Raw genomic sequence first — 14,341 nt, 5'->3', positions numbered from 1 at the left:
CAGGACTTAATATGTTCTCCAAATATAACTGTATCAAATAAAATCTGAAAACAACACAGAGTGCCCTATCAGGTCTGGATCATGCCCTTCCCTGCCCTCTGTGACTGCATTCATTAACTTCCTGAATCATATTAGCCACCAGCAGATGCACATGAACCAGAAAACACACTTAAAAATCACTACTTTGATTTACAAGAGAACCTGAGAAGCTTTCCCTGCTTTCGGGGCCAAAGCCCACACTCAGACATTAAACATGCTGTTTCATGGTATCCAGACTTTGTCCAGGTCTCCACTTACATTATTTTTCTGCAAGACGCGCAGTGCCTTGTTGACATTGTTCAGGGCATGAACTCTTGTGGATCCTTTTTCTTTTGGCTGAAAGCAAAATGAAACAATGTTTACTGCCGGGCAGAGAGGGACAATCTACAAGAAATGAAACAATTTATACATTTCACTTCTAAGTTTGAATATTTTAAATGAACATAGGCTGGGAGGCATTAATATAATACACTTAAGTGCTTTGGGTTAATTGCCCTTGTCATAGGACTTTCTTAGCATGAATCAACCACTCCTCAAGAAAAATGATAGCATTTTTTTCTTCCAAAAGAAGCTATTTTGGTTACCATCTCTTCATTCCACAGGCCAGTTGGGATTACTGCATGACCAGGAAAGAGAAAGAACATTACATAAGGACCTGTTAGTAAGGTAGATAAGTGAGGTCATTTCCACACACTTAAGGAAAGTAAAAAAGAGACTTGAGCCTAGAAAAATTATATAATGCCAAATAGGATTAAGGGAAACTATTTCTGTCAATGTTACCTTAATTGCCTTCATCACTGAAGCTCAAAATCTCAATCATCTTTGGTTCTCCGACCCTCACTCTCAATCCCCAAAATCCCACCTCATCCTATAATTTCTAAACTGACATTTGCATAGTGCCATACAATACGTGGATTAACTCATTTATCTAGTTGTGGAGTTTTAGAAATTCTACCATCATGATGTCTGCCATATTGACTTCTAAAAAGATATCTACATCTCAAGAAATTTTTTAATGCACAATAAAGTACAGGTGGTCCCTGACATGACAGTTTGAGTTAGGATTTTTCAACTTTAAAATGGTGCAAAAGTGATATGCATTCAGCAAAAATCGTCCTTCACATTTTGAATTTGGATCTTTTCTTGGGCTAGCAATATCCAGTATTATACTCTGGTGACACTGGGCAGGGGCAGTGAGCCACAGCTACAAGCCAGCCATGTGATCATGAGGGTAAATGACCAATACGCTTACAATCATTCTGTTTTTTTTTTGCTTTCAGTACAATATTCAATACATTATGTGAGATAGTCAACACATTGTTATAATATAGGCTTCGTGTGAGATGATTCTGCCCAACTGTAGACTAATAGAAGCATTCTAAGCTCATTTAAGGTAGGCTAGGCTAAACTAGGAAGTTCAGTAGATTAGATGTATTAAATGCATTTTCAACTTACAATAGTGTTAATGTGTAATGGATTTATAGGGATGTAACCCCATGTTAGGTCAAGGAAGATCTGTATGATTAACTGTAGGCACAATGTTGTACAGCAGACCTTTGGGAACTTACTCATCTTGCGTAACCAAAACTTTATAACTGTTGACCAGCAACTCCCCATTTTCCATATTTCAAGCTAAGTGTTCTTGTCACAACAAAAAATGAAATTAAACTTAAAAGATCATTGTGAATAAAAGCCTTATAAAAAGATATTCAATAACAAAGATACCAAACATTACAAGGGAATAATATTTATTAATTAGCATAAATTATATGACTGAAAAATTTCACCTTCTAGTTCTGTTTAGGATAGAATATGCCAAAATAAAAATAATATTGCAAGATTTTTTGTTCAGGAATAGGTCCTGTATTGCTAGTTAAAGCGTTAATTATTAAATTATTGAATTTTTCTAGATCTAGTACAGCTATACTGGATTAGTTTCCAGTTTCTTAGTAAATCCTCCTAAGGTTAATGTGAACTTTCTTATAAATAAGTCACATACCAGTTTTTGCCCTGTCAGGCCTTCCAAAAGGTCTAGGAGGCGTCTCCCATCCTGTAGGTCACTGAAGAGGTTCTCTATGTGCTGCTTCCCAAACTGAAATATGAAATATTCCCAATTAAACAAAGCACTCTGCCAGTGATCCATTTCCATGATTATGCCTTTTAAAATTTAAAGCTGTGCTTAAGAATATTTAATGTATCTAACCCTTAATCTGCCAAGGGTGAAGGATGAAAAGAGACCCTCCAAATAAAAAACAGAAAACAATATATCATCATTAGGTCCAATCTATTTAAATTTGCTTTTTAATAACGCAAGTTGGATATCTGTAGCCAAAGCAATTTAACTTTTTGAATGTTGATTCTAGGAAGGACAGAGAAGTAAACACACAAAGAAACAAAGACCACGTACAATTTGCCCTGGGTAGGTGCTTAAAATTTAACTGTTTTATGTACTTGGCTACATATAATACCTAATCATAGAGGGTCCACCATCCTACACCCATAGAGAATGCTTTCTCTGAATATGCATTTTGGATACCATCTCAAACTGATCGATTGCATGGCTCAGATGTTAGAAAGATCTGATTTTAATTGAGTTGAAATATACTCATGATATCTTTGTGTCTATTTTTCTCAGTTCTTTGCTTGGGAATTGTACTGAGGAAGAATAGTAACCACTCCTAGCATCTAGTATTTTTGTAGCAACTACTCATGAGAAACACTTTACTAAGTGAGTGGATCTTATAATCTTTGTAATATAGTTGTGGGTTAGCATTCACATACTCATCTTACAGATAAGACAAAGAGGTTGAACATGTGGCCCTTTGTCACAAAACTAGAAAACGGTAAAACCAAAATTTTGTCCCAGAACTGTCTAAGTCCTGGTGGGCTGGTTCTTCCTAGCTTATCATTCTGCTTCCTAGGGCTTATTCTCTTCCATCTGATTATCTCTCAAATATTTTATTTCTTCTGTCATGCCCCCAAATATTTTCTTTTTCTGGTTGAAAGCCTATAATCCCTTCATATGAAATCATTCACAACTCTTTCATCACCCAGGTTCTCTGGAAAGTCCTAATTTATCAGTGACAGATACTTATTGAGCATCAATAAACCTGAGCCAGGTGCTAGAGCATACACTAGTAAATCACACAGACATACACCTAGCCCTTGTAGATCTGTGAGTCCAGCAGGAAAACAAATATTCCCAAAAGGCAATGCCACACAGAAGCAGTAAAAGGGACCCAGGAGCATTACCTTTGGGAGCTCCCATAGTATGGGGACCAGAAAATGCTTTCCCCAAAATGTTCCCCACATTAGTTTTCAGGTGTTTGGGTTAGTCTCATGCATTCCTCGATCATATGCAGATTATGCATTTCTCCCAGGGCAAGAAAAATAAAGGAGAGCCTTGGTTTCCAGGCAAAGGGCATCCCTGAAGCTTCTAAGATTGAAGACAGGATTTAGGCTCTCCCTACAACCACATAGCCATGTCTGTGACAAGTCCTGTCAATGCCTAGGTTTTTCACCTAATGAGAACACAGATTCCTGCCAAAAGGCCATCAGTCCTTTTATGGCCAGCTCTGAAAATCGAGACACATATAGGCTTTGACAAAGATAACTACAAGTTATTCTTTTGAAATTCTACTCTAATAGTTCCACTTAAAAGTCCCAGGGGAGGGACACCTGGATGGCTCAGTAGCTTAATCATCTGCCTTCAGCTCAGGTCATGATCCCAGGGTCCTGAGATTGAGCTCCACATCAGGCTCCCTGCTTAGTGAGGAGCCTGCTTCTCCCTCTGCCTCTGCTGCTCCCCCTGCTTGTGTTCTCTCTCTCTCTCACTCTCTCTCAAATAAATAGATCAAATCTTTAAAAAAATTGCAAGGGAAAAAGAAGACAACACAAAACACGAATATGTAAAAACACCTTTACTACACATAATATACAAGTAAATCTCAAAACAGCATGCCATTTTTACGAAACTTTAAGGAAAGCTTTTTACTAATAAGAAGATGAGTGCATGCTTTATAATTCTGTCAAGAATCTCATATATAACATGGAATAGCTTGGCATTTGGGGGGTTGATATTAAGGTTTCACTTTAAAATTGGTTGAAGGTCTACAATGCCTTAAAAAGGCTGTTCGGAGATGCAGTGAAACACTGGGACACCTGCACCCCGATGTTTATAGCAGCAATGTCCACAATAGCCAAACTGTGGAAGGAGCCTCGGTGTCCGTCGAAAGATGAATAAAGAAGATGTGGTCTATATATACAATGGAATATTACTCAGCCATTAAAACGACAAATACCCACCATTTGCTTCAACGTGGATGGAACTGGAGGGTATTATGCTGAGTGAAGTAAGTCAATTGGAGAAGGACAAACATTGTATGTTCTCATTCATTTGGGGAATATAAATAATAGTGAAAGGGAATATAAGGGAAGGGAGAAGAAATGTGTGGGAAATATCAGAAAGGGAGACAGAACATAAAGACCCCTAACTCTGGGAAACGAACTAGGGGTGGTGGAAGGGGAGGAGGGCAGGGGTGGGGGTGAATGGGTGACGAGCACTGAGGGGGGGCACTTGACGGGATGAGCACTGGGTGTTATTCTGTATGTTGGTAAATTGAACACCAATAAAAAATAAATTTATTATAAAAAAAAAAAGAAACGACAAATACCCACTATTTGCTTCAACGTGGATGGAACTGGAGGGTATTATGCTGAGTGAAATAAGTCAATCGGAGAAGGACAAACATTATATGGCCTCATTCATTTGAGGAATATAAAAATTAGTGAAAGGGAATAAAGGGGAAAGGAGAAAAAAATGAGTGGGAAATATCCGAGAGGGAGACAGAACATGAGAGACTCCTAACTCTGGGAAACGAACAAGGGGTGGTAGAAAGGGAGGTGGGCAGGGGGTGGGGGTGACTGGGTGATGAGCACTGAGGGGGGGCACTTGATGGGGTGAGCACTGGGTGTTATTCTATATGTTGGCAAATTGAACACCAATAAAAAATAAATTTTAAAAAAAGGCTGTTTGGTTCTGTTCTTTCTGTTGTTGTTGTTTTTGTTTTTTTCAACTAGGAGCAAAATTTTACAGATGCTCTTGAGAAGTGAGTGGCTCCTAAATTTACCGATGAAAAGAATATTACACACTGAAATATGTCAAGTTTTGAAGAAAATAAAATATAGTTAGGTGACAGAGATACTTCTTATCAAAAATACGTATCTGGATGGATGGATAGATAGATAGATAGATATATAACAAAGTCTATCAAACCAGGAAGGATGTGGGTGACAAAATGTTCACTCAAGTAGGAACAGAGAAAGAAGTATTGGGGCACAGAGTAAAGTATGAACCCCAAGGCCATAGTGATCATCTAGCATCCAAGACACAAGGACTATAAAGCTTATGCTTTGGGGCAAGGAGTCTAGACAAAGGTCAACAAGGCAAACAGGCTCTTGCTTTGATCCAAACTCATACACAGGCCAACATATTTTATAATTCTTTCTTTTAAACTGGAATCAAAAAGGAGAGGGAATGAAAGACTGTAGGCTAATCAGAGGCCTCCAGGAGTATCTAGTTGGGGCATTTAGAAAGCAACAAGGGAACAGAGAATAAGTTCTGCTCTCCTACCTAACTTTCATAACTCACACAATCAATATATTAAAGTATCACAACTGAAATCCAATTTCTATTTGTTATACCACATTCCCTAATAGAGACCCTCCCAGAATGTTCCACCAAAACATCTCTCCTAGCAGATGAGATTGAATGAATTTACTGCAGGTCTGGCAGTATAAATTAGGCAGTGACTGCAGGTTCAAATGTCTATGAACACATACATTTTATTTTTTAATTTTTTAAAATAAATATATCATCATGTATTATTAGTTTCAGAAATAGCGGTCAGTGATTCATCAGCTTTATATAACACCCAGTGCTCATTCTATCACATGCCCTCTTTAATGTCCATCACCCAGTTATCCCATCCCCCCAATCTCTTCCCCTCTAGTGACCCTCAATCTACACCTATGTTTTATGTCACAAATCCAGGGAAATGTTGCTTTTGTCTCTTAATGAATGTTTGTTTTAAAAGTATTTTCAAACATTTATGAGTGAGATTTCCCCTTTTAGGTCTAACTAGAGTGATGTTCAATGAAATGTACAATATTGAGCCTCTAACTTCATGGATGTTCAGGTGCAAAGTCTTATTCTTCCTGTGGTATGAAGACCCCAGGGAAAACAAAACATTTTATTTCTCTTGGATGGTTTATGTTTCTTTCCTAGATTCAAATTCTCATTCCACAACATCAAGCTATGATACAGCAAAAGTGGCACATCTTTGAGAGGCAAAAATAGATGACTTTTAAACTCAAGTCTTCTATTCATTAGCTGCACTGTCTCAGGCAAGTGATTTAACTTTTCTGAGGAACAAGGTACCCTAGTAAAATGAAGATTGAAATAATACCACTTCAGAGTTCTCTGAGATTTAAATGAAACAGTGTATGTATGCTGACTGACGTGGCAAACAGTAGGCACTCAATAAATATAGGATGGTTTGTGGGTTTTTTTTTTTTTTGGTTTTATTCTATTGTTTGACTTCTCATTTTCTGGTCAAATTCTAGATATAAATACGATTATGGTAATTATTAAAGCTAACAGAAAGTGCAGAGCTCACATACAATGTGTTCTGGCTTTTTCTCAGCTTGGTATCTGTGTAAGAGTGAAAGTCAAGAAAGAAAGATGTCACTCTATATTCAATTACTAATACTGGTAACTGTGGATGGCACTCAAAAGCTTCAAGCCTTTTCTCTTTTTTCTTGTTCCTTGGGCTACTTTTCATTAAATCTTATTTTGTTTGTGGCCCTTTTCATCTCCTACATCTACCATGTCTTTTTGTTGTAAGTGGCATTTATGTCATGAAAACAGTAATATTTCTTTAAAAATCCTATCTTTAATGGCTTTCTTTTCACGTATATGAAAATTATTGTGTGAAACACACAAAACATTAAACCCTCTTTGAGCCATACAACCCTGTGGCTGTCCATCTTCAATCTCTCTCATGACTAATATTTTCTTTAAAAAGTGAATTTTTGATATTACTCAGCAGTTTACTGCATTCACTTACATATTGTCTTCTTCTTTGCAATCTTAAATAACAAGATGAAAGGACCATAAAATGAGATAATGCTTCCTGATCATTGTCTGTATAATATAAAGAAATACAGAAGCACAGACAAGGTTCAAAAGAAAAAAAAAACAAGTTGAGGGGATCCCTGGGTGGCGCAGCGGTTTGGCGCCTGCCTTTGGCCCAGGGCGCGATCCTGGAGACCGGGGATCGAGTCCCACGTCAGGCTCCCGGGATGGAGCCTGCTTCTCCCTCTGCCTGTGTCTCTGCTTCTCTCTCTCTCTGTCTATCATAAATAAATAAATAAATCTTTAAAAAAAAAAACAGGTTGATTGGTAAGTGGGAGAAACAAAATGAAAAAAATCAAAGTGAAAAAATTGAAAGGGAAAGAAACACATATATGAAAATATTTAACTCCTGACTTTTCAGAGTTACATCAATCTTTTAACCCAAAAATACACAGAGATCAATACAATATTCCAATAAGGGAGAAAGAACACAGGAGTTATTTAGCATGGCCTTCTGGCTACAGAAAGGTCAACCTCTGGATGACTCTGTTGCTCAGAAAGTCAAGATACTTCTCTGTAACTACAAATGCTTAAATAATACAAACACCAAAAGCACTGGAAACACCAAAAAGAAGGGCAAAAATATTTCAAAACATATTTTTGCAACCCATTATAGTATAAATCAGCATTTCTCATAGATGATTGTTATATTAAGTATGGATTATAAAAAGTATTTCATAAGAACATTTTTTGGATGTGTACTATACATACAAGAAATTACACATATCTTAAGCGTTAGCTCAATTAGTTTTTACAAGCTAAATACATTCATATTATCACCACTTTGAGGGAGAAACAAAAATATAACCAGCATCCTAGGAGCTTCCTCACACCCCTTCTGTGTACTGACCCCTTTAATAATGACTTCTATGTTAACTTTTTGTATCATAGATAAATTTTGCATTGAAGGCAGTCTCTTAAAAACAGAAAAATTTGGTTTAGGATTTCATTTTTGGAAAGTGATGATTGAAAGATATCAAGTTGAGGCAGAGGGAAATTGGAAAGAAAAATAAAGTTGCACTAATGAAATTTGTTTCACAAAACACAAGGAGGGTGTAATGCGGTGAATAAAAATATTCCTCTATACCCAGAATGCTTTGGTTCAAATTACAGTTCTGCCATATTCCAGCCCTGTGATATTGAGTAAGTAACTTGACCTTGCTGTGTCATACCTTCTTTATCTACAAGATGAGGAAACATTATTACCTAACTTGTGGCAATGCTGTGAAGATTTGCTTTATTCATAAGATACACTCAATAAATATTAGCTAAGGGCAGCCTGGGTGGCTCAGAGGTTTAGAGCTGCCTTCAGCCCAGGGTGTGATCCTGGAGACCCAGGATCGAGTTCCACATCAGGCTCCCTGCATGGAGCCTACTTCTCCCTCTGCCTGTGTCTCTGCCTCTCTCTCTCTCTCTCTCTGCACCTCTCATTAATAAATAAATAAAGTCTTTTTAAAAATAAATAAATATTAGCTAAAAATAAATAAATAAATAAATATTAGCTATCATGAATTCGTTCCAAAATTCTTAATAATCCATATTTTCCATAATTCTCCTTGTAAATTCTGCCTCAAAGTAACAGAACGGATCAACTTCAAAAATTTAGTACGGTGTTTACATGGGCTCATAATTATAAAGTTTCCAACATGTTGCCCGGCATAGGAAATGCTTTAGCAACTTTGATAACATTTCCTATTTCCTTCTCCCTGTTAAATGTCATCACCTGGAGGTGAAGAATAGAACCTTCCTTTAAGGGTCCCAGGGTCCTAGCAAGATTTAGGTAACTTGAGGAGAGTTTAATAAGAGACAATCTACAAAGAGGAAGACAGGGTGTAAAGAAGTCACTAGAACTGGTAGTAGAGAATGGTTATTATCACTCCTAGACTTAGGATGGAAGAGACGGTTACTGGGCCCCAGACAAAGAGAAAACCAAGAGAGTCCCCTGACAGGAGCTTTGATAGTTGGCTAATGAATGCAGCCATCCTGCAGTTAATAAATACCCTGGTCTTTCTTTCCTTTCCCTGAGACCTCCTCTAACTGGCCCCATTAGCCAAATCCAACTGGAAACCAGAGGGCAAGAAAATTTGCTGATATAATCCACAGAGGTCAGCCTCCTAGGGAAGAAAAAGGTGAAGAGTGGATCGAGAGGGAGAAACCAGAGAGAGACATACAATATCCCAGACAGGGAAACAACTTTCTCTGGGCCAAGGGGTCAGTGTCAGGGATGCCCATGACAGAAAATAAATGAAGACCTCAGTGTTTCTCCCCAAGCCTCCTATATTATTTCTATTATTGATAATATCATATCATAGTGAGACATTTCCTCTTCTATAATAAGGTTTTCAAAGTACTGGAAGTTTTTATGGGCTCTAACAGAAGAGAATTAACATATATTATTCATATTCCTTAGCATCAAGTACTTTTAAAGACTTCTATATGCCAGGAAAAACACTAAAATCTGAGCTACACAGATAATCAAGAAAAATCCAAGATACTCCTTGGAGCTAAGAAGTACTCAAGAGCTAATTTTTATAATATAATAGATTTACAATGTCATCAGATATAAAATGCTATTTGGTAGCTGGTCTTTATAAAATACAATCACTAAGACCCAACGTCTATATTATACTATTAAGTACACAAGAGAAGATTCAACCAGATTGCACATTAGAACTTTCTACAGGAGCCACAACAATAGTTAATGGAAATCAAGTCATTATCTGTAAATGGTCTATTAGAAACCCAAAAGTAAAGTGTGCATAGCCAAAAGTTAGCATGGTTTGCTGTCTGATCAGGTCTATCTTTAACATGCTGTGTAATAAAACTGAATTCTTAAGCTAGGCCTGAGTTTTCTCAATCTGTAAATTAGATAGGTCAGTACTAATTCAATTACCAGGTATTCTGAAACAAAAATTAGTATAATTATGGTAACTAATTTTCTATCTTACATTTCTAGATATAACCTTAATTCACAAATAGTTTTTTTTCAAAATATATGGAAACATTACAAACCATGATTATACCTATTTTATACCACCTTTAATCTTTTTTAATTATTGAAATATAATTGACATACAATGAAATATAATTGACATACAATGATATATTAGTTTCCAGTGTTTAATATACTGATTTGACAATTCTGTACATTGCTATACTGCTCACCACAATATGTGTAGTCCATCTGTCACCATACAACATTATTATAATAGTATTGACTATATTCCCCATGTTGTACTTTTCATCTCTGTGACTAATTTATTTTATAACTACAAGTTTATACCTCTTAATATCACTCATCTATTTTGTCCATTTCCCCATCCACCTCCTCTCTAGCAACTACCAGTTTGTTCCCTATATTTAAGAGTCTGTTTCAGTTTTTTTTTGTTTGTTTTCTTTTTTTGATTTCACATGTAAGTGAAATCATATGATATCTGTCTTACTCTTATTTCACCTAGCATAACACCCTCTAGGTTCAGCCATATTGTCACAAATGCCAAGGTTTCATTCTTATACTACCTTTAAATATGCCCTAAAAGTTTAAAATTCTGAGAGTTAAATTCAATTTCTTTATTGAATCACATAGGTATAGGATTTAAGGTTGAGATACCCAGGAATGGAAAGAGAGGTTGGTTATATTCTATCCCAACAGTAGCTTTTGTGACAGAAAAAGCACAGTATAAGGTTTCCAAGAGGAAGCACTTCATCTCAAAGCATCTAAATAACACTCTGAAGCTTTAAAAAGGAAAAGAATGCTGTGACACAATGGACATGCTCACTAGAGAAATGCCAACTCTTGGCACTTAGCTCCAGGCAAAATACAGAGGGAGAAAGGACTATTCAGGCTTGTTTGGATCCAGTGGAAGGAGCTCTTTGGCCAAAGGGCATCTGAAGATGCCTTTAATTAAGTGTAAAACTTATTCGTGAAATTAACATTTTTATAATTTCTCAATTATACTGCAATGCAATTGTGTGGACAACTACACAAGATACAACTTCTTCCTAATCATTTCCTGCCACTACCCAATAGGAAGTCAGCCTGGGACAATTCATTCTCTCTTCTTCCACTACCCAATAGGAAGTCAGCCTGGGACAATTCATTCTCTCTTCTTCCATGGCTATGAGGAAGGACTGCCTGCCTATAGGCAATGACAAATCAAGGGAACAGGAGACCTACAGAAAGGACAAAAGTCTCATAGGGCAGAATATTTAAATACAAGCTTCTGTCCCCACTCTACCTCTATTTCCTTCAAATAGTTTGAATCATATGAAACTTTTAATTCTGTAGTCAATATAGTTGAAATTGAGAATTTATTTTTCTCTTAAGGATTTTATTTATTTATTCATGAGGGACACAGAGAGAGAGGCAGAGACACAGGCAGAGGGAGAAGCAGGCTTCCAATGGGGAGCCTGATGTGGGACTTGATCCCAGGATTCTGGGATCATGCCCTGAGCCAAAGGTAGATGTTCAACCACTGAGTCACCCATGTTCCCCTAAATTGGCAATTTCATATGATTCAACCTCATATGTTTTAGAAAGACATGAGTAGTAAATATTAAGTGCTTAATTTATGTCAGTCAAAATTCTGTGCACTGTACATGGATTATTTTAATTAACTGTTGCAACAATCAATTTAAATCATTCCCATTTTATAGATGACCAAGCTGAGGGAACATAAGTAACTTGACTAAAGCCACACAGTGAAAAATTGGGAGATACCAAGCGAAACTTAGTCTATCTCCAGATTTCTTAACCATTTTCTACTTTGTAACTGCTGTTTTGAGCTGGGCTTCTTTGACAATCATTCCATTCAGGGTCAGTGTTAGATAAATTTTACTTGCTCATTTTCATAATCTCTTTCAATAAAGCAGGGATAATTTAACTAATTTATTCTTTTTCTTTCCCCTGAGGTTTCTGAAGGTCAGATGCAGTTATATAACCTACAAACAAAATTGCTTCTAATTTTAGGTTGAATTAGTAATTGAAGGATAATAACACAGTGATAATTCTACATATATACATTAGGAAAATTCTTTAGTGTCCTAAGTTTTTAGTGCTGTATCACTCTTTTGGGGGGTTCTATTAACTCCTTCAGGAGTCCAGTATGCCAAGCATGGGGTTCCTCAATATATCTGGTAAATACTGCTCTAGAGACCAAAACAAGGTTTTTATCAAAAAAGATTTACTTATTTTATTTTTAGAGACAGAGAGAGAGAAAGAGAGAGAGAGTGTGGGTGGGGTGGGGGCGGTGGCACAGGGAGAGGAAGAGAGAGAGAATCCCAAGCAGACTCTCCACTGAGTGCAGAGCCCAATGTGTGGCTCAATCCCATGACCTTGAGATCATGACCTTGAGATCATGACCTGAACCTAAACCAAGAGTCAGATGCTCAATGGACTGAGCCACCGAGGCACCCCCAAAACAGGTTTTTAAACTCTGAGATATGTGGAAAAGGCAGCTTTTTAATGTAAATTAAAATACAAAACAATACACCACACCAAAAACCTAGAAGGCTATAAATCAAAATAGATATATTTAAGGCAATCTTTAAGGTTGACGAAGACTGAGATCATAGGAAATAGGAAAAGTTTTATTTGTGCATTTAGGGTGGTTATTTCTTGAGAGATCCACTCAAACATGCCAGTCACTTAATTAAAGTCTTCCGTGTGAGATTCATGTGGTTGCCTGTTAAGAATATAGCACCTGGGGCCAAATAGGCTTTTATTTAATTGCAGTTCCTTTTCCAACTGGGTGAACTTGAATAAATTCTTTGGTAATTTGCTTATTTTCCTCGTGTATCAAAGGAGGAGAGTAGATAAAGTATTCAACTAAATTCAATAGGTATTATTCAAATACTTTATATTGTTCCCAGTGCTTAATTATTGGGAAGATAAAAGATCAAAAGGAGCTACAGCCATTGTTTTCACAGCTTCAGCCATGGACAGGAAGGAGGTTCGCACCTAAGCAAATATAATTATATCATTATGTTAGAACCCTGTCAATAGTGGTATTATAAATACGGTGTCAGCACAAATAAAAGAGATGTTGTTGTTGCTTGAGAGATTAGCAGTGGCAGAAGTCCTTGAACTGAATTTACAAAGTTAAATAAGAAATCAGCAGGGGGGCACCTGGGTAACTCAGTCAGTTAAGCATCCACCTTCAGGTCAGGTCATGATCTCAGGGTCCTGGGATCAAGCCCCATGTTGGGCTCCCTGCTCAGCAGTGAGTCTGGCTCTCTTTCCACCCTTCTGCTCCTACCCCTGCTCTTTTGCTCTCTCCACTCTCTCAAATAAATAAATATTTAAAAAAGAAAAAAAGAAATCAACAGGTAGATGTGGAAAGAGGAAAAGCATGTCAAGCAGAGGGACATTTTGGATGCCAAGGACCAAATACATTAAATTGCATCAACTACTCAAGAAACTGGGATGAATCAGTTCTTGGAGCACAGGGCACATGGAAAGATGGGAGATGATGAGACATGAGATGTGTGAGAGCCCACAGCAGAGAGGACTTGGTTTGCCTCCCAAGCTTGGGCAAATGTCCAATGGTCTTTTGTATTCATTCTTTAGAGCATGGTATCTAATTTTGAAGTTCTTACCACATTTTTCACAATATTTACACTGATGTCTTAAGACAGTTAATATTGTTCAAGGGAGATGAATATTGGCATTATTTAGGAGCTAATTTTAGAGTTGCAAAAAATTTGAGAGAACTATTCTGGTGTGGCAATATTACTTGGCAAGGGAGTCATGTTGTTCAGAAGCAACTGCTCTAAATTATAAACACAAGCTCCTTAAAATAAGGTAAACAGTTGCCTACCTTCCCATCTGAACCAATTTTGATGGAAATAGAGGTCACCATCTATGGGAAATGAACTGCAAAGTAGGGGCCAAATATGTCATCCTTTACTGAATCCATACCCTTTGCCATGGGATTTTGTTGCTCCTCTCATGAAGAAGTGGGGTCTACTCCCCTGCATTTGGAATCAGGGTTGGACATTGCCTTACTTTGGCCAATTGAATGCAGGGGAAATGATAATGTTCCACTTCCAATGTAGGCCACACAAGGGCTTGAAACTTTTGTTCCCTTGTTCATGCCTCTACCTTCA

At 37.2% G+C, this 14,341-nt stretch overlaps 1 protein-coding gene across 12 annotated transcripts in view; it reads right to left on the bottom strand.

The window, feature by feature from the left end:
* DMD (dystrophin) overlaps positions 1-14,341 on the bottom strand; it is a 2,162,139-nt gene that overhangs the window by 1,686,403 nt on the left and 461,395 nt on the right. For all 12 annotated transcript variants that reach the window (XM_077887780.1, XM_077887782.1, XM_077887777.1 and 9 more), the window contains exons 3-4: positions 2,039-2,131; positions 298-375 (exon numbers count right to left, since the gene is read on the bottom strand). In XM_077887780.1, coding sequence (XP_077743906.1) covers positions 298-375; positions 2,039-2,131 — 171 coding nt within the window. The remainder of the gene's footprint in view (positions 1-297; positions 376-2,038; positions 2,132-14,341) is intronic.

This window comes from Canis aureus, chromosome X (genome assembly GCF_053574225.1).
Source record: "Canis aureus isolate CA01 chromosome X, VMU_Caureus_v.1.0, whole genome shotgun sequence".
NCBI classification, from domain to species: Eukaryota; Metazoa; Chordata; class Mammalia; order Carnivora; family Canidae; genus Canis; species Canis aureus.
This window is presented reverse-complemented; position numbering and strand designations above follow the sequence as displayed.